This window comes from Phoxinus phoxinus (genome assembly GCF_949152265.1).
Source record: "Phoxinus phoxinus genome assembly, chromosome: 13".
Taxonomy (NCBI): Eukaryota; Metazoa; Chordata; class Actinopteri; order Cypriniformes; family Leuciscidae; genus Phoxinus; species Phoxinus phoxinus.
Window position 1 is genome coordinate 12,348,487 of NC_136888.1, and position 21,670 is coordinate 12,370,156.

General features: G+C 37.6%; 1 protein-coding gene across 1 annotated transcript in view; it reads right to left on the minus strand.

The window, feature by feature from the left end:
- Positions 1-264: 264 nt before the first annotated feature.
- kiaa0586 (KIAA0586 ortholog) overlaps positions 265-21,670 on the minus strand; it is a 116,579-nt gene continuing 95,173 nt past the window's right edge. Inside the window, 2 exon segments of the mRNA XM_079633871.1 lie at positions 265-644; positions 8,002-8,058. Of these exon segments, the coding sequence (XP_079489997.1) occupies positions 496-644; positions 8,002-8,058 (206 nt within the window). The 3' untranslated portion in view covers positions 265-495.

Below are 21,670 nucleotides of genomic sequence, written 5' to 3' on the forward strand. Positions count from 1 at the left end.
GCTGAAAAGGAAACAGGATGCTTATTAGACAGGCATCATCAGCATCTGATAGCGGATATCTCTCTCTATCTCCCCCTGTAATGGGAGAAACAGCAGTCTGAGACTAATGATGTGAAAACCCTCTCTCATGAAGTAATGCACTGCGCTGCCATTACCATGACAGAGAACAGCCCTGTCCAGACAGACTCAACCCGACAGCTGACGTCAACCTGGGGAGAAATACGTTAAAACTATTTATTTTTTTAAAGTTCAATTAAAAAGTTTCGCAGGATTTGTTTGAAATTTATTTGTATAAAAAGTGTACAATTACAATACATATGGTTTTATTTAACAGTGATGCTAAGTGATGATAAGAGACAAGAAAAAGTTCATTATATCTCTTGTCATCCAACTATGAGCGTCTGTAATGTTAATAATTTAGAACATCAAGAACATGTCATTCCTTTCAGGCACTTAGCAGTTTCCCGTCAGAGAGGTTTCGCAGGGTCTTCGCTGTTAAAACACATCATTAGCAGAAGAGTCTGTATCTCCTTCAACAGAGCTGAGGCTGACAGACTCTTGATCCTGTTTGGCAGAGGGCAGCCTCACTGACATCACTCTGACATCACTTCCTCTTCCGTCTGCGTGCAGAAACATGTCCTCACCTGTGGGGATGGAAACAACATTTGAGCTTATAACAATATAAACAACAATAAACAAAGATTGCAATAGTAAAAAATACTTGTGATTGCTAAGATTTTTTTTTAACAAAATACTTTTATTTTGCAAGGATGCATTACATTGATGAAGAGACAGGAATTATATTTAAAATATTACAAAAAACTTTTTTTTTTCCCATCAAAGAACCCTAAAAAATGCATCAGTTTTCACCAAAATATTAAGCAGCACAACTGTTTTCAGCATTGATAATAATAAATGTTTCATAAGCAGAAAATCAGCATATTAGAATGATTTCTGAAGGATGTATTCTGCATCAAATAAATGCAAATATAATATAAAAGCTATATATGCTATATTAAAGCTAATAATATCAGCCTTTATGAACACTTGCATCCTATGAGAACACAATCCAAGTGCTCCATTTGCTAAACTTCAGACATTTCAATGCAATTAAGTCATCCTATTAAGCCAAAATAATGAAGGCTTTCCAGTGAATGACACACAGAATAGGACTGTGAACTCAACATCAGTTCACACTGACATCAGCTGCTTATTAGGACATCTTTTATAACCGTCACACTGGCCTGGCGGTGACACACTTCCACACACAAGCAAACACTCATCAGTCATTTCCTCTGTATTTCGGGGGGCAGCAGGCAGAGGCTGGGTGGGCATTTACCCAGACCAATGGGGCGTGCAGGAGAGGAAGTGTGAGTCTCACGGGACCGCCGGGCACACACTGATGGAGATCAGCAGGGAGCTCAGATTCAGACTCACACACACACACACACACACACACACACACACACACACACACACACACACACACACACACACACACACACACACACACACACACACACACACACACACACACACACACACACACACACACACACACACACACACACACACACACACACACACACACACACACACAACAGAGGAAGATGCTCTTTTCTGTGTGTTTTCTCAAGCTGTTAAGGAACTGTCACTGGTGAGGAAAATGAAGCTGTATCGCATAAAGGGAATAGGCCTGTATTATACACAAGTTTTATTTTTGTCCTTATACTGTTAGTCAAGTTTTCTTGCACTGCTGTACCTATTTAATGCATTTGTAAAAAAAACATATTGATACATTCACAATGATTTAAATTTATTACATGTCCATATAAGACTACTTTCACAATCCCCCTTTGTCTTGCAAGTATGAGAACGTTAAAACTAGTTTTAATAGCATCTGACTTAAACCTCAAAAAAGTAAAAAATGCAAAAAAGTTTAAAATAAATAAATATATATATATATATTGTGTGTCTGTTAGTAAGTATAAAACATATATTATATACAGTATATATTATTTTAAAATAATACTTCATTTTATTTTTATCTTTACCAGACTCTTGACAAATATATATATATATATATATATATATATATATATATATATATATATATATATATATATAAAAGTTCGTTCTGGTTCTCGAATCTGATTGGCCGAGAATCTTTTCCAGCCGTGGAATATTCCCCCAGTCTCACTCCGCTTGCAACATTTCTCACACAGAGACTGTCATGACGGACGAGCAAACCACCATAATTTTACAAATACTACTGTTGTTGTGTCAGAATGTAGTTTTAAGAGTTTTTCAGGCGAGAATGTAGTTATTTAGACCTCAAATACGATATATAGAGAAAAATATATTTATAAAATATTAATTATATAATATAACTAATATATACTATATATATTAAACTGTACACTGTAGATGCATGCATGCTAAAGGCTGAGGTATATATATAATTTTTATGTGAGATGCATATATTAATCTCTTTGTTTTTGTGACTTCTGGAAGGACATTTTTGTAGCTTAGTATCAATAAAAATGTGTACAGGTTGGAGAGGGAGTATGTTGAAATACACCTATATAGTAAATAAAATTATTTTATTTCAAAGGAGCAAGGAAAGTAATGTTTTCCATAATATGTCTCCTTTAACAATATCTTCTAGTATGCTTTGATCTACAAAACATAACTTAAAGGGCACCTATTATGGAATTTTGAAATTTACCTTTCATGTAGTGTGTAACATAGATCTAAGTGAACAAAAACATCCTGCAAAGTTTGAAATATGAAAGTGCACCGTATATAAAGTTATTGTCTTTCAAAAGTGAGAGTCGACTCTGAGTCATTTTTATGAATCGTTAGAAGACCGAAGCTTTTTCTTTGACTAGTTGACGTCAACTTGTCAAGTTATTTGAATACGATACGCCCCCTTATTGCGCTCCAAGGCCAGCAGGGAAACATCATGGCGACGAGACGCTGTGTTCTGAAGTGCGGCTCAAAAGCCAACTTTTTTCATCTGCCCAAGGAGGAGCATTTGAAGACTAAGTGGCTACAATTCACTATACCACAGAAGTATAGTCCGAGCCTTGTGCTTTGTTCGCGTCATTTTGAAGACGATTGCTTTTTTTAAATGCAATCAAACTTGGATTCGCTGATATTGAAGGAAGGTTCAGTTCCAAGTGTATTTGCATCAGCTTCCTCCTCCATATCACAACCTGTAAGTGTTATTAATAATTTTTGCTTTTATATTTTATGTAGCATGCTTAATAATTATTTTGTTTGTTGTGTAAGCACCGTTTAGCTTCTAGGTCTTCAATGACAATTGTATTGAGATATGTGAAGTGTTTGTCGTTGTTTTCGGAGTTGTCTAAAGAATAAAATAATACCTCGTAGTAACGTAACTGCATTTTTTTTTTTTGTAAAAACGTTATGTTTATGCATCGGGCTAACGCAAACAAAGACTGATTGTGCTTTTACAATATGAACTCTGGGCTATGCTCGCTAACATAACATTAAATTATTTATCTTATTTTTCGTTTTTTACTACAAACTATAAAGCAGTGGACTATAATCATTATTATAATACAATTTAATTGATAAAAGCATCATTGTACTCCGTTTTAAAAATAAGTATTATCTCTGTAAACACTGCTGGGTCATCTGACCAATCAGAGCAGATTAGCGTCGCGCAAAGGAGGGGTTTGAAAAACGAGTCGTTGAACGATTCATTTGGGAGTCGGTGAGCAAATCAGGTAAAAATAAATGCATATTATACGAAAACAAAAGTGTTTTTTGTCATTGCATGCATGTAAAACTGTTGTTGGGGACTCCCTAAACAACATTAGGAACATTTTAAATGTCATAATAGGTGCCCTTTAAAAGGCAGAACATTTACTAGGAGACCTAAAGAGATTTTTTTTTTTTTTTACAATGAGCCTCTCCCATAATTTCCCTCCCACAAATATTGAGCTTCATTGCCTTGGACAGACTGAACAGCCAGCACATGGTTTTACTGGAGTGTGTTCAAAGCAAACTGACACAATCAGATTCGTTCAAAAGATGATTAATAAAAGCCACTTCACACCCCACGCTCAAATCATAACCTGGATATAATAACAAGGAAAACACCCACAGATCTAAACATCTGATATGGATCGACTATTATAACAAGATCATGAGGTGATGCACTTCCACGTGGAAAATATGGACTCATAATTTGGACTGTGATTTGTCTTTTGTCTGTTGCCAGCACTGGCAAAATAACCTGAGCAAGACACAAATAAAAAGCCAATCAGCACAAGCATAGTCAGAAATGTGGCAACATGCTTATTAAAGGGTCTGTTCACCCACAAATTAATATTCTGTCATCATATACTTATACTGTCTCTCCAAAAACGGCATGACTTTTTTCCAGGATGTGACTGTGAAGCTTTATTTCGATGGTTTATACACTTTCTTATACTTTATACGCTTTATTTTGATGGTCCACTTTAGACATAATACTGCATGTCAACTAACTCTCATTAAGAGTATTAGTTGACTTTAGTAGACTGTTAGGTTAGGTTAAGTTGACGTACTTGCAAAGTTACTTATCATCAGTGTTAGTCTACTAGTACTCAAATGACTGCTAGTTTACATGCTTTTTGCTCTTTAGCAAAAGAACATTCTGAACATTCTGCTATAAAAAAAAATCATATTTTGTGTTATATGAAAAATAATAATAATTAAAATCATATAAGTTAAGGAAAACACGAGTAAATGAGTGTGTTCACTTTTGGGCGTACTGTCCCTTTAAGACATTGAGAAGAGCCTGAAACTCATTCACAATGGAAGTGATGACCTTCATCTCGTACTGTAAACTACTGAAAAAAGAGAGGACTGAATAAGTAATGTTATTTCACACATTATTCAAAGGTAAAAGACCCTCGGGCATGCTTGTTTGCTGTAGTGTGTCTTTATGGCCGTCTGCAGTGAACACGGCCTCTGTGGAGCAGATGGGCCAGGTTTGGCACAGATCCTTGTTGGAAAACCCTGTGGCCTACAAACGCTACAGACTGACTACAACACCTCAGGGTGGAAGGGAGAGAGCAAATGAAGGCAGTGAAAGGGAAAGAATGAAAACAGAAATATACAGTTGAAAAGAGAGTGGGAGTTTGTCCACCAACAGAAATAAAAACTTCTTTTAAGTTACATGTTCATGTACGCCGCCCTGAGCTATTCATACCCAAGTAAGCATGATAGTGGGTGTCATGAATCAGTAAACAGCATTCAATAAAAAAAATAAGCCCTCAAAGAGAGTCTAGACTTTGTGTTAAAAATGAGAGTAGCAGACGAATATGAGAAACTGCCAAAAAAAAAAGGGTAACACTTTATTTTAGGGTTCAATTCTCACTTTTAACTAGTTGCTTATTAGCATGCATATTATTAGCATATTGGCTGTTTATTAGTATTAATGCCTTATTCTGCATGACCATATTCTACATCCCTTAATTCCCAATATAACCTAAATGCTACAAAAGCTTCCTTACTAACCATTAATAAGCAGTAAATTAGTTTATTGAGGGAAAAGTCATAGGTACTAGTGAAAATGTGTTCCCCATACTAAAGTGTTACCAAAAAAAAGAATGCCAGTGTTTCACTGGTGGCACTGAATTAAAAAAAAAAGAAAAAAATAGGCTATCAAACCGGCCCCTTCCACCCAAATAAAGAAATAAAAGAACTCGTGGAACAACATGAGCATGAGTAGATTATGACAGAATTTGCCTTTTTAGGGGAACTTTTCCTTTGTCAGGACTAAGGCTATGATTTCATTTTCTGTGTGGGCATTAACACACATTCACCTCTCTGTGAAAAGACCCAAACTACACAGCCAAGAACATCACACTTGAGTCGAGAGGCAGACCTGGCTGAAGACTACAGGGACGTCACTGTGTTGGGACATTCTCAGATTGTTGCAACTGGAGTATTTAATAAGAGGCTTTGAAAAGATATCAGTACAAATCTTCACAAATAATAATTTTCTTTAAATATACAATCTCAGGACGATGGCCTCTAACGCAAAATGGAAGACATTTACATAATTGTACTCTGCGGTTGGGGGTTTAAAATGGATTGAAACCAAGCGAAACATAAAAATGCATTTGCCTAAAATTTCTGCATATCCTTGGAGAATTTAGGTTTGGAACAAAAATCAAACCATTGCAAACAATGGGATAATTGTCTTACGTTAACTCTGACATTCTGAACAGTGTTGTTGGTCACTCAGATGTCTTTTTTGAAATATTCCTGAGAGCCAAGGGTAATATGGGGACATGATAAAAAAAAAAAAAAAAGTTTTTTAAAGGACCAGTACATCCAAAAATGAAAGGAATAGACTAAAGGTCTATTCATACTTGTATTTCGGTTCTCTTGGTCTAAACCAAAAAAGAAAATTTAGTCCCGGTTTGCTCAGCGTGCACACTGCCATTTTTAACACTAAACCTAAAAATAGTTTGGTGCGCACCAGGGTTCGGATGCATTCACAATTATTCAAATGAACGCACTAACAGAGCAATTGCACCAAGGTTCGTTTTAATTGAACCAATCCTGCCAAGTGTGAACATCATACCCTAATAGTGCATTCAAATGCACGATGATTGCTCATGTGAACTAATGCTATTTAGCGTCACTGATCAATCTGGCAAAACATCATCCAGGTTTGGAAAAACATGAGGGTGAGTAAATAAGAGAATTTTCATTTTTGTGTAAACTATCCATGTAAAATTTCATGTTCATCTAGTTCTATACAAAAACACATCTACAAGGATTAAACATGCATCACAAAAACCCTTCTAAATACTGCATTAGTACAACTAGAACCACTTTTTGGCGTCTGTAAAACAAATAACCGATACTATAAATCCATTAAGGATAGTACTTTCTTTCAAAAGACAAACACCCTAAAAGCTCCATCACTTATTCATGCTTTTGCAATTTCTATACTTGCACAATACATCTCAGTATGTCAGTATTGTGTCTAGTCTCTTCTAGGTCCTACTTACTCCTCACGTATTAATAACAGTTAAAACATGACAAGTCTTTACTAACTGAGCAGCAGATGGGAGTGAGCTATCTGAGATGAGAGCTGACCGCTCACCAAGGAGAAAAAACAGCTTCTTTAGTTTTCTGCAGAAGAAACTAAAAAAGTCATACAGGTTTGAAAGGACATGAGGGTGAGTAAATGAAGACAGAATGTTCATTTTTGGGGTGTACTATCACTTTAAATCTCAAACTAGATTCAGAACTGATTGGTATCTGTCTTTGTAAAGGACCAGGTGGTAAGGTCAAACCTTGTCCGTCAGCACAGCTTTAAAATATTACACCATGGACAATAAAAGCTCGGCTGAAAGAGAAGAGCATGTTCTTCAGAGATGGTGAAAGTAGCCAGGTGCTTCAGAAACCCCAATCTTTCAACCAGGGATCCAAAAAAGAACAAAAACAGACGAATAGAGGCGCCAAAAAAAAGAGGGCACAAACCTGATGCAATTTGGGAATGCACTTACTCTGGAGAAATGAACCATTGAAAAAAAATTACTCATGAGTATGTAGTGTCTGAATGTGTTAAATACACAAACGCGGTTTCAAACCTCCTCTAAGAAGACACCTGCAAACACTTAACAGAGTTCTACACCCCGTTCCAAACTCTCAGGATGGACAGATAAGTCAAACTCCCCCCTCTTCTGACCCCTTACATCGACTCTACTTTACTCTGTCTTTTCTCTGCTCTCATCTGGCTTCTTAGAAATTTGGGAGTGTCAAGAATGAAGCTGTCTGGGTGAGTTTTACAAAGCCTCTGGAAAGGTCTCTGTGCTGTACTGTGTGAGATTGCTCTTCACCAACAACAACGAGTAAAGAATTTAAATAAGGTGGAAATGAGATCAAATGAAGCAAATCAAGTCTGGAGCATTTACACTGACACATATGAAAACAATCAAGACATACCAAACAGTTTACAAATACCTTGCTCGATGTCCTCAAAAAACGTCTCATCTGAAAGTCTTCTCAGCTGCGGGAACTCTGAGGAGAAACAAAGACCAGGGGGAAAATGAAACTAGCACAAAAACTGCAGTGACAGAGACATTAGAAGAATTATTAACAAAAATTAAAAATAGTGTGTGTATATATATATATATATATATATATATATATATACATACATACATACACACACAGCATCTAACTGCACCAAAAATGGTCTCCTCAGAAAATGTGCTCATTGGAGTAAAAAAAACACTACTGTGTTTTGGGTAGAAAACTCAAACCGGCTCATCCTTCAGCATGAGGTGACAACATAACATGAGCACAGCTGGGCTAGAGCTACAGAAACAAACAAACAAACACACACACGCACGCACGCACACACACACACACATGCACGCACACACACACACGCACGCAGTTATACCCTCCACTCAGTTCCCCTAAAGGCATGACAAGATGTTAAAGAGAGGCATTCACCTTCAAACTTTCCCCGCTGCAAGCCAATGCCAGACACGTTTTAAAACTCAAACTTACAGGACTAGACTGGAAGGCATAAAACAAGAGAACTGTGGGCTTATTTTGGGAAAATGCTTTGTGAAATGTTCTTTATCCTCAAGCGAGGAACACATCGGGCTTGTGAACAAAATCATATAAACCGGTTCTTTTAGGAAGTCAAAAAGATACAGCAGAACGAGTCAAATCCATTAACAAATGATTCTTTTGAGGTAATCCTTGTAACGAATCTCTAAAAATAAAATAACTAGCTAACTGAACTGAGAACTTGTGAACTGGAACTGAATCCGGAAATCCAAGATTAATGACGGGAGATGACACAGAACAAGTACAAAGATGAGGCCGTTCATGAAACGATCGGTCTTAAACTAACTGAGATAGATGATGCTCTTTAATGTAAAGGAAGTGCTGACTACAGCGCTACAGTGTTATCAGCACTCAACATTCCTTCAGCTTTATGTACTTTCTTAGAGTGACATCACAGTACCGTTCCCATGCTCTAAAGAGAGCCGAGATAAATCATAAAAGGGTACGCAGGTTTAAAACAAGATAAATACCATACAAGGCTAAGGAACAGGGTGTGTGTGTTTAAAGAGTCGGTCAAGAGTTCTTTCTTTCATTCTTTCGCCAATGTGTCAAAGGGAGACGAATGGTCCATAAATTAATTATACCATCTTCCCTGCCTCATTTCTGTGGAACACAGCCCAAGGGTTGTTCCTTGGGATACATGTCAGGTTGACTTTGATTTATAGGGATTTTTTCCACAGGTGGAGACCTCCTGACATAACCCTGCTGAGCCGCGAGCCTCCGCGTTCATGAGGCCAGGTGGAGCTGGGGTCGTCCTCGGAGCATTTAAAACCCCATCAAACTTCCTATCCCCTAAAGACAGATTAAGTCAATCAAAGCCTTCAATGGGTCTTAACTAATCCTTTTCTTTGGGCTTGTTTACAGCACCGCTCAGAAAAGCCGCATGAGCCGCCGATTGAAGCATTGTGTTGCAAAGCGCCGCCCACCACCCATGTCCCCCTTTTCCATCAGTCCCGACCTCAGAAACAAGAGCAGCGTTGAATACAGGGAGTGCTAATTGAGAGTCAAGAGGTTATGACCTTTGGATAGGGGTCCACGTGACCCCACCCTACACCCTAGAGAGGGAACTACGGCCTGGATTGGGAGGGGCTTCTGATATGGTTTGAAATCAGGGTCACGTGGAGCGTCCTCTCAGTAGATCCCACTGATAAAGAGACGGGGGCCGCTGTGTGAAGATCTAGCAGCAGGGTTGAGTTGGGATAGAGGGGGATTTGCATTCGGCCAGAGGAGCTTTCATCCCCCCTTTCTTGCTCTGTCCAAGGAGGGCTGAGGGGGGTTCGGGGTGATGCGACAGCCTCTCAATGCCTCTTTCATCTGGATCTGCAGGAGAGGTTGGAACAGAGAGCGGGACTTAGACAGCAGGCAGGACTCCCATGTGGAGAAGCCGGGCCGTAACCTCACACACAGGGGTCAAGGAGCCGAGAGGAGATAGGGTCATCGAGGCCACTGCTCAGGGCCAAAGATAGAGAGAGAGAGACTGAGGGAGATAGAGAGAGTGAAAGAGGACAGAGAAAGATCTTATCAGTCTCCATTTTGAGAAACCTCCCCCTTCTCCCTCCAAGGGCTCTTTAAATGCATTGGACACTGTATCAGAACATCACAAAGACAAGGCCACTGTTTAAGACCACTGTAGGCCATCTGAAGCCTTTAAATGTCACGCCGGCCAAGAGGTGAATCTCATGAAACCTGTCAGTAGCATGACCGAGGGGTCATATTTTACCCCAAAATGTAAACGAACAAATAAAAAAATCTAGATGAATCCCCCTGAAATGTCAGCCTGAAAATCATCAGGCTCATCGATATTAATTAAGTAAATAATGTTTACCAAATTAAGATTATAGCTGACTGCAGATTTAGAGTAGAATGAGAGCTCAAAGTGTGGCGGGTGAACTTGGAAGTTTCTAATGAGAGGAATGCAAAAACATAAATAAAATTAAATAGTGTTGTGAGATTATTTTCATGACAATTGAATTATAAGCCCCCCTTTCCCCTAAAATTACCATAATGTACAAAATTATATATTTTTTTATATTATAAGTATTAACTGATTAAGGCAATACAACATACTAACAGGATATACAAATACTTTATAATTTAAATAAAAACATTTTACAATGAAGATTTGAGATGTGTTAGAATGAAGACGAGTTAGATTTTACATTGCAACAATTTTTTTTACAATGAAATCTGTATCAATTTCTGTCAATAATGAGAATCATTAATTGAGAAAAACCGAACTTACAAAAAAATTATAATTTTAAATCCATCCAAACATGCATGGATGAATATGAGTAATGTAAATTTGGGGAAAACATTCTTAAATGTCATGAGAATAATCATGTAAAATTTGTGCAAATTTTTAAAAAGCTTAATTTTCTAGAAGCAAAATTGTATTTCTTATTTTGATTTTGGGGAGAATGTGACCTAGACACTGGGATTATATTTTGCTTAACGATACAGCAAAATATATTTAGGAGGTTTAGTCTAATATGGCCACCATCTGGTGGATCGATTATATTATCCCATAACTGGAGAGGTTAAAGAACGGCAAAATGAATCTTCTCAAATACTCTCTCACAAACTTAGACCACAGCAGGACAACTAAACCTTGCTACAGAGGGATTTTTAAGCGTCAGTTTTCTGGCAACACTGCATTATAATATATTAACACAACTTTTTTTCCATCCAGCAAAGATGCGTTTCCCAGCAGCCACGTTGATAGGGGCTTTCAAAAGCATGAAAGAATAAAGCCATAGAAAGTGAACTGCTAAGGACACTCCTTTGGACTGACTGTTATTTTTAGATAAGTAGGTTATTTGTCCCAAGAGAATCTAGGGGACCTTCAGAGACAGAGCCTCAAAAATGTCTAAGAATAAAACCCCCCACATATGGACCAGTTTCAAAGCAGGTCAAACAGAAAGGTAAAATAATTGAGAAATCGGCTCTGCTCCAGAAAGAGCTCTGCCAGGTTGGCCTTTCTCTCGCCAAACTCGGATTTAATGAGGTTTCCTTCAACACAAAAGAAAACAACAGAAGTCCTTTTTCACTCACCCCGTCAACGATTACGTCTAGAATACTAAATTAAGTCTTATTTTTACACCACTCTGAACAAACTACAATAGACTAAAGAAAATAAGCAACAAACTGCGTTTATAAACTGGACTAAAATGATTTAATCGTTTAGCTAAGCAGCTGTAATGGTATAATAGTATATTTAAATGGTATAATGATAGTTATTTTGAAATGTATAATGAAGAATTAAGATTGGTGATAAGCTTAAAGGACAAGTTCGGTATTTTACACTTAAAGCCCTGTTTTTAGATCGTTTCTCATGAAATAGAACGGTTAAGATTGAAATTTGGACACATGAATTTTCGGTTTCTGTGGTTCGTTTTTTTAACCACATTCTCAACTCTCCCTGACTTGAGCATTTCATTTCTTTAAAACTATACAAACACCCTCTTTTACACCTTGATTTTACAAGGGTGGAACTAGAGTGGAAGTTATGGAAGTTGCATTGTTTTTCACTTCAACCTTTTTTAAACGATTTCTCATGATATGACGACTTCAAGCATCACTATAAACACAAAAAAACAGTTAGAAACCTTCCCACAGCTTGCACTATTTTAGAAAAATATCATTTAGAGCAAAAACTAAGGGAAATACCAAAACTGCTTTGATATCTACAAACGCTTTTGACTGTCCACGCCCTTTCTTGATGTGTGTGTCCTCCAGCTGTACGTTACATCTGCGTTCTCATGCATGCAGTACCACTTCCCACCGGCTCCCAACAACAACTCTATGATCGAGGCCTGGAGTCAAGCAGGCTTGAGGGAGATCACAGGACATTTTACCTGAAAACTATTTACTATCTGGCCCAGCCAGCAAAGCGTTATATTGGCTTAGCACACCTTCAGAGCTTCAGATTTGGTAATTAACAGGCATGCCTTTGAAAAGTAAGCCGTCAGCTCCAATCAGGCCATTTGAGTCTGGAACGATCCTCTGTTGAGGGCCCGCCGAGCGTATCGCAGGTATGTGGGGGCCTCGGCCCCGCAGGAGGAGCTGTAATCAGTGAGGGGTGCCCGGGTGGGCCTGTGGGCGAGCAGCCCGGACTCCCAGCCATCTGCGAACAGGACAGCATCTGTCCATAGAGCCAAAATTATCTGGAATGAGGGGGAGTGACGGAAAGGCATCTATGTGTGATTGAAACGTATTGCTGGCGAGCGCACACACATACACACGGATCTGTTGCAATGCATGATGGGACATCCTTTTAGGAGAGAAACCTGGTAAACGGTAAATGTAACTTACAGTGACGCAAATAATTTACATAGTAGTATATAAACTACCTTAGGAAATTTGGGGCCAGTAATTTAAAGTAACGATGCATTAAATTGATCAAAAGTGACATTTAAGACTTTTATATTGTTTTATTCTTGTTTATTCATCAATGCATGTTAGGAAGAGCTTAGATGTGGCAGAACTTGGACGTGATCATGTGACAGCACTGATAGATTCAAGATGCCGGTCTGGTCGTAGGGAATCGGGCGTGAGCCAGGATTTTGATAGGACACTGGGGTCCATTCCAGTACACCCGCAGGGAGGAGAGGGAGAGATGGAAGAAGGAGAGAGGGAGAGGTTGACAGGTTGGCAGTGAGAACAGGTCTGATAGGAAACAGATGAGTGGAGAGAGACTCATGACTGTCTGGAAACACACTCACCTATGATATAAAACACTGAGCCATGTCAAAGGCGCGAAACAATTAAATGAACCAGCATAAAATAAAGTTATAAGCCGCAAGAAGTCATGCGTTACATCATGAAGTAGAGTGCCTTATTAAAAAAAAAAAAAAAAACTGGTTATGATTTGCTCTTTACAGTTGATGATTGCTATTAAAAATATTAATTAACAGCAAGGCAATGTGCTTATTGATTGGCCATAATTTTTTTTCAGGAATATACATAAAACATAAAAATACAAAATAAATACAAAAAAATCAAATTAAACACATTTACATTTAATAAATATATATATGAATAAATAAATAAATCTGATGCATATACATACATGATATATTATATAATGTAATGCATATTTATATATATATATATATATATATATATATTCATTTATTTATAAATATCATGATCAGAATTTTCAGCATCATTACTCCAGTCTTCAGTGTCACATGATCCTTTGCTTTGCATTTTCTTGTTGCATGTTGAAAACAGTTGTGCTGCTTAATATTTTTGGGGACCGGGATGCATTTTTTTTTTTTTTTTTGATTATTTGATGAATAAAAGCACATTTATTTAAAATAGAAAAATGTGACATTATAAATGATCAATGGAATGCATCTTTGTTGAATAAAATATATATATATATATTTTTTTAAACTAATAACCCCAAACTTTTGAACAGTAGTGTATACAGCAATAAATAGCGTTAAACCGGTCTACCCAAAAAGCACTTCATCAACTAATCACATCTGAGAAGCTGGTCATCTCTGCATCCAACGACAGCAGAATTACTCAGGAGCCTGTAGTTTCCTGTAAAGTGGGCCCATGTTGGCCCGTGTCACGTAGGAGGACACACATCTGTCCATCTGCTCAGACAGCACGACTGTAGCTTCCACTCAGCCCCACATCAAACACAAACCCAAACTGAAACCTCACGAAATCTCTGCGCACTGTAACGGGAGCGCTCCCATGAAAGCCTGCTCCTCCACCTGTGAAAGCAGAGACGAGGCCTTCTGCCGCGTGGCTTAGCGCCGCTGCCTGGCTCGGCTGATCAAAGCGGGACGAGCCCCCCTCTTCACTCCGTCTGGCAGATGAGGAGAGTCAGGGGTGAAGAGGTGATGACTACTGGAGCGCACAGCCGCACTCAAGCCCGGTTCATTTTCAAAAGTCTATCCCTCTCATCTCCACTCATCCATCTGTGAGGGGAACCTTATCTCTACGCCTGATCTCACGCTTGACAGGATGAGACGGGGCTGCGTGATACTCCTGCTGTAACATCTCCCAAAGAGAAGTGAGAGTTTATAGTCTGTTAAGGAAAATGTCAATGTTTTCATTTCACACAGTGTTCAGGGCAACAGGCTAAAAGCTGCAGGGAACAATTTCAAAAGCAATTCCGATAATAATGGATGTTTTCAAACAGGTTGCCCAAAAACTGCCTTGTCTGCTATTGGTCAGATAAACAGATAGTTCCCGCCCCAAACTCATGCTATTGGTGGAACCAGAAGTTGTCAAGCACATCAAGCCACAGTTTACACTGTATGGAAAGTGAACATTATTCACTAAAAATCTGCGACAGAAGAAACCACATGGTTTGGTAAATAGTGGGAATGAGGAGTAACATTTTGAAAATTGAATGATATTAATTTAATATTAAAAAATAATAATATATACACAAGCATTCAAAAGTTTGGGGTCATTTAGATTTTTTTTTTATATATAAATATTTTTCTTTCTTTCTTAAATTCACTTTTATCCAGTGAGCAGGACTAATTAAAAGACATTAAAAGTTAAAAAAATTATGTTTCAAATAAATTCTGTTCTTTTACACTTTCTCAAAGTACCCTGAAGAAAAAAGTATCATGGTTTCTATAAAAATATTAAGCAGCACAACATTGACATTGATAATAATGTTTATTGAGTAGTAAATCATCATATTATAATGATTTCTGAAGGATCATGTGACACTAAAGACTGGAAAAATGATGCTGAAAATTCAGCTTTGCTATTACAGGAATAAATTACATTTGAACATATATTAAAATAGAAACAGTTATTTACAATCGTAATAATACTTCAAAAATACAATAAAAGCAATAATATTGTGATCAAATAAATGCAGCCTTGGTGTACATAAAAGACTTATTTCAAAAATATTGAAAAATCTTAACAACCCCAAACTTTTGAACAATATTCAAAAATATTACATATAAAAATGAATATTCAATTAATGAATATCAATTTATTAGGATTTTAGATGACCTACAACGATAACTGAAAAAAAACGACTGTATTTTGCCAGAAACTACGGTTATAGAAAGCACAAGAGTCAGTAATATGACAAAACATTTACAGCTGGTGATAAACACCATTTCCTGGACTTCAAGTCTTTTCCGGGCCGCACTTGGCCAGTTGGCGTCAGTGGAAGAGGGCTCTCGTAACAGAAAGGCATGGCGAGGAACTTCAAACATGCAGCGTCCAGAACAGACACAATAAAATGATATGCGTGGCCTGAGTGAGTGGCCTTCAGCAGCTGTTCACACACGGACATGTCAGAACAGCTGGACGGACTGACATCAGATTCTCAGCCTTCCTCAGATTACACTGGACAACTGGACGAGGGTTTTATTCTTAACTAGACACAAACAGCACAAACACTTACCATGACAGGCATTTAGACCACTGATAAACATACAGAAGAAGAAACTCTTAGCGTGCATTGAAATGAGGACAAATCTTGATTCGGTTTACAAACTACCAACCAACCAACGATTTTTGAATATATGTAAACATTGTAGCATTGCATTGCGAATATGTTTAAATTGCACTATAAACCCAAACTTCAAGTAAAGGGGAACCAAGCTTTGTCTTTGCGAGCACATGCATGCTCTGTGACTAACAGTGGTGCAATTTTACTGTGAACCATTACAACATCTAATACGCCATTGCAAAATCCCTGTAACTTAGCAGTACTGAAGCCATAAAAGTCTTGAGAAGCGATCTGAGAGCTTTGTCCGCTGAACCCTGTGACGGTTGTGTTACGGCCGCTGTGACTCTGCAGGGTGGCGAGCCGTAACTGTGGCGTGAAATCGCCCTGCAGCGTTTGCAGGTCGGGAGATGGGAAAACTTGACGGAGCGCGACGATAAACAAGAACTTGGCCAGGCGAGTCTCTGTCAGTCAACGGCAGATAAGGAGTCAGTGTGGAACTACTGACAAACAGACCGACTACAGTCATCACTTACCCATCTTACACAGACACTTGACACTGTCATACCACACCCTGCTGTCAAAACAAGCCGTTTAGAGAACTGGACAACTCAGTCTGAATCCAAATCAAACTTTACAGATGATACAATCTTGTTTTACCAAGTAACTGAAGTGTCTGCCACAATATTATGGTTACTATTGTTATTTTTACTATGAAAATATCAAATTATATTTGATATCTTCTTTTTTTGATGACAATGGTGGCTAATTTAAGAGTTTTACACATTCTGAAGTAAATGCGCTGCTTGTATGCAAAAGTTGCCACCATGATGCTGGCTGAGGTTTTGTTGAAGAAAAAAAGAATATAAAAATTTGGTTAACTGTAACCTACCTTACCATATTACATATAATTTGTCTACAATATTCAAAAGCTATATTTTATTCAACAAGACAAAACTTACTTTTACAGCAAAACATTGTTAAATTGATAACATTATTTTTGACAGTAAAATAATTTTTATTTATAGAGTTATGCTTTTTTAACTAATACTTCTATTCAGCAAGGATGCATTAAATGGATCAAAAGTGACAGTAAATATTTACTTTTGTAAATATATATAAAAAAGTAAGTCTACTTCAAATAAATGCTTTTATTTTGGACATTCAAGAAAAAAAATGTCTCACATATTAGTAATAAATGTTTTATGAGCAGCAAATCATCATGTTAGAATGATTTCTGAAGGATCATGTGACTCTGAAGACTGGAGTAATGATGCTGAAAATCCCATCACAGGAATAAATTACATTTTAAAATATATTCAAGCAGAAAACAGTTCTACATTTTAAATTGTAATATTTCATACTGTTTTACTTGATGTTTAATCAAATAAATGCAGCCTTAGTGACAATAAAAGACTTTCAAAAACGTTTCAAACTTTTGAACAGCAATGTACATTCATGTGTATTACGCAACATTTTATGGTATGAATTTTATTGAAAATTTGATAAATTTCTGCAACGGTCTGCAGATTTGCATTGTCATCTCTCAGTCCTGCTTTTTCTCTTGACAGCTTTGTCTCGCCCTGCGTGACTTCTCATTTAAGCTACAAAGAGTGCATAAAAATCAAATACAGCGTTTGGCTCGGGTTAATCAATGCCTTTTTAATTAAAGTACAGCTGTTCTTAAATGACAGCACACAAACGTAAAACGAATATCTTAATCTCCAGCATTATTAAACAGAAGAGTAGACTTTCACTTTTCATGTCAAGTACGTTACATAAACCTGGGTGAGGAAGAGCATATCAAAACCACTGAACATGAGCTGCTCTTCTTTTGTCCCTATTTTGTGGGAAATGTGAATTTGACCAGCTACATAACAACATTGTGTCAAATACTGAGCAAATAAAAACACTCACTAAGTCCAGTTAAGCCTGCGGCCCTCCATTGTTTTGATTAGCGCAAGATGGTTTCTCCCGCCATTTTCGGAGTTGTTGTAAGTGAATGGCCACTACTGAACTCTGTTTACACATGTAGAGATCAACAGGGGAGCGTTACGGGTCACAGAGATGACATATCTGGACCAGACGAGTCTTATTTGCAGCGAAACGGCAGTGTTCAAAAGCTTCCCTGTCTTGTTCTATTCATTAATTTGTAGTGGGGTTCTGGGTGACTGCAAAACTGAGACTGGCTGTCTTCACCTCAACTCTTCGGGCTTGTTTACGTAGCGTGTTATTCCAGAGCTCTTGAACCATGAGTTTACATCCGAACGGCCCATAGTACTGCAGGGGGATGGGACGGTGTGGCCCTGTGTGAGGACAAAGAGAGAATCCAACTTTCTTGCTGGTTTGTTATTCTTTCATTGGGTTTGATTGTTATTCCTTTACTTCCTGCTTTAATAGAAAAACATGGCAAAAGCATAGCGCCAATTTCAGGCCTGTTTGTGGTCTCCTGGCTAAGGTTTCGGGCCAGCTTTAAACTGTCGACGGCCCTTTACAGCTGCAATGGAGGAATATGCAGCATTTATGCCAAACGTTTGTGTATAATTTAAATATGTCAGTCTATTAGATTCTCGTTTCATGTGGCGTTTGCTTCTTTCATAAAGTTTTGAGGCAAAACAACAGCACTAATACTAGACCTACGATTATGCGAAACTGCACACGTATACAAAAGCATTATAAGTTGGCGGCTATTACCCAACGGGTGAGTTGTTTAAACAAACACACTGAAGTTGTGGTTCTTTCGCCACAAACCTGAGAGCAGACATCGGGTAAATAATCTCCTCTCATCTGTGCGGAGCCATGCGACGAGAAGTGAAAAGCGGAGACGGCGTCTCAGTGCGCGTACTGTTTGTTTGTGTTAGACTGCTGTTTGAAGAGGAAACACAAGATCACGCCCCACTGCGAGCACAAACTGAAACAAACATTAATAATGCAATGATTTATAGAGTAACACCAGCTTCAGAGAGCGTCATAGAGATATCAGGATGATTTCAAGTGAAGACAAAGATGTACAAGTTCTATTACGCATTTTAAGGCCTACATTTATTGTTTGTAGTTTATTTCTTATTAATAAAAGACCCTACAAAGTCAAGGTTTAGTCAAGGTTTCCTGCAATGAAAAGTTGAATTTCAAGACCATTTTCTGCCCTGTTTCTGACCCTTCAAAATGAACGAACTGGAGACTATTCAAAAGTATAAATCTATTCAAGGTTGGAAGCTATACCCAAGGCTATACCCGGTGGTAAAACACCTTAATCAAGAAATATTGTCTATTTCCCAGGCATTCACAATATTTTGCTCAACCCCTGTGTGTGTGTATGTACAGTATGTGTGTGTGTGTGTGTGTGTGTGTGTGTATATAAATATATATGTATATATACAGTATAGCACATAACATAAAATCTCGTTTATTTACATATAATTAGTGCAGTTACATATAATTAGTTCATATTACTCTTCAGATAATAACAAATAACAAATTCATTAACTTGCATATCAACAATAGTAATATAACTTTTTTTCAATACAACGTCAATCCTTTTTGTCTTACCCTGATTCACTATGGGAAGCCTATTACCGGTATAAGCGTTTATATTGTAGACCTGGCGGGATGTTTTTTTTGCCTACTTGTGTCACTCGCCCATGTGTGTCTCCCATAGACTGTAAAAAAATGGTGTCTCCTCGTATTTGTAAAGAGAGTCGCTGCGCTTTGACGTGTATGGTGTGGGAGGGGCACAGGTTAGTTGTCACAACGAGTGAGAAAGGTTGACAGAGCAGCTAAATCTCAAACCTCTGGTGAATCATCCGTTTAAAATAAAAATAAAAAACGCTGAGCTTCTGCTTGGAAAAAGCTGAGCTCGTAATAAAACAAGAATCAACATTGACTTCGCTTTTTGGAGATGGCGTTTTTATTACTCAGAAGGTGAGTAAGGTATTCTATTAAACAGATCAATTGCCATATGTGAAGGGTCATTTCATTATGGTTGTTGTAGCGCTGTGCTGGAATTTATTTTCAAGGAAGTACCGAGTCTATTAACGGGTAAAGCTACTAGCATCTTCAGCACGGCCAAAGGTAACATAGTGTACCTTTAAAAAAATAACAATATTGTACATCCAGGAATGTGAGAAGAATTCAAGTTATTATATATACAAGAAAATACAATAATATATACAACAATTTAAACTGGTAGTGAAATGAAAAAAAAAAAAAAAAAATTATGTAATTTATTCCTGTGGTCGTAAAGCTGCATTTTCAGCATTATTCCTTCAGTCTCTTCAGTGTCACATGATCCCTCAGAAATCATTCTAATATGCTGATTGTTGAAAACAGTTGTGCTGATTAATATTTTTGTGGAAACTATGACAATTCTCATGCTTCTTTGATGAATAGTAAAGTTCAAAAGAACAGGATTTATTTGAAACAGATTTTTTTCGAACAATTTAAATGTCTTTACTGTAACGTTTGATTAATTTAACATGTCCCTGCTGAATAAAAGTATTAATTTCTTTCAAAAATATATCTTTGAATGTGAGTTTATACCTATAAGAATACTTATTATCTTTGTCCCTGGCAACCGATCATCTACTCTGTGCTAGTGACATCTCTACTTAAAAATAAAAACTAAAGCATGCTTCAACTGCAAAAGTGAATATAATGCGTACGAAAAAAAAAAAAAAACACATTCCCACACAAATGAGAATAAGCCTATTGAAATGAGAAAAGAAACCGACACGGTGACTTCATCGAAGCGTGATTATTCCTGAATGCTTTGCATAACAACAAGCTCAAATCGGCATCAAAATTCTGCACCCCATTCATGCAAGTCACAAGTCACATAGTAGCTAAATCCACAGTAAGCTGTTCTCATTTGGCACACGTATAGCTGTAGGTATGTTATCGTTCTGGTGAAGAACTGGACATGACGGATGAAGGAAGAGGGCTCACACAGAGCTGGGGTTAACATGGCTCTCCTGGAAAGCCTAGCTCCTTGAATGATGTTTTGATCCCAGTAAAAACAGAACGGCCGAGCAGCTTGGAAACAGTTTATCTGAGTGGCCCTCGAGAGGCGGGCTGTGTATGTGTGTGTGTGTGTGTGTGTGTGTGTGTGATGTGTGCCCTCACCCCTTCCTGTGCTCCACAGAGGGGCCAATATTTCACACACAAGAGCCCAGTGTTCAACGGATGTCCACTTTCACCTCGGGATAGAGACCCTTTCATTGGTTGTGCAACTTTCCATTTCTATATATCATCTCTTTGAGTACACATCACAAAAATGGACAAAAACAATGCATTTCCAAATCACTTTTGTTTTGAATAAATTAAATGGTTAAATAAAGTGCTGTCAAATCGATTAATCGCAATTACGTTTTTGTTTATATGTGCGTGTGTGTATATATATATATGTATATATATATAATATACACACACACACACACACACACACACACACACACACACACACACACACACACACACACACACACACACACATATATATATATATATATATATATATATATATATATACACATCTAAAAACAAAAACCTTACTGTTAGATGATTAATCGTGATTAATTAGCGCAAGTACTCAACTCGTGAGTCATC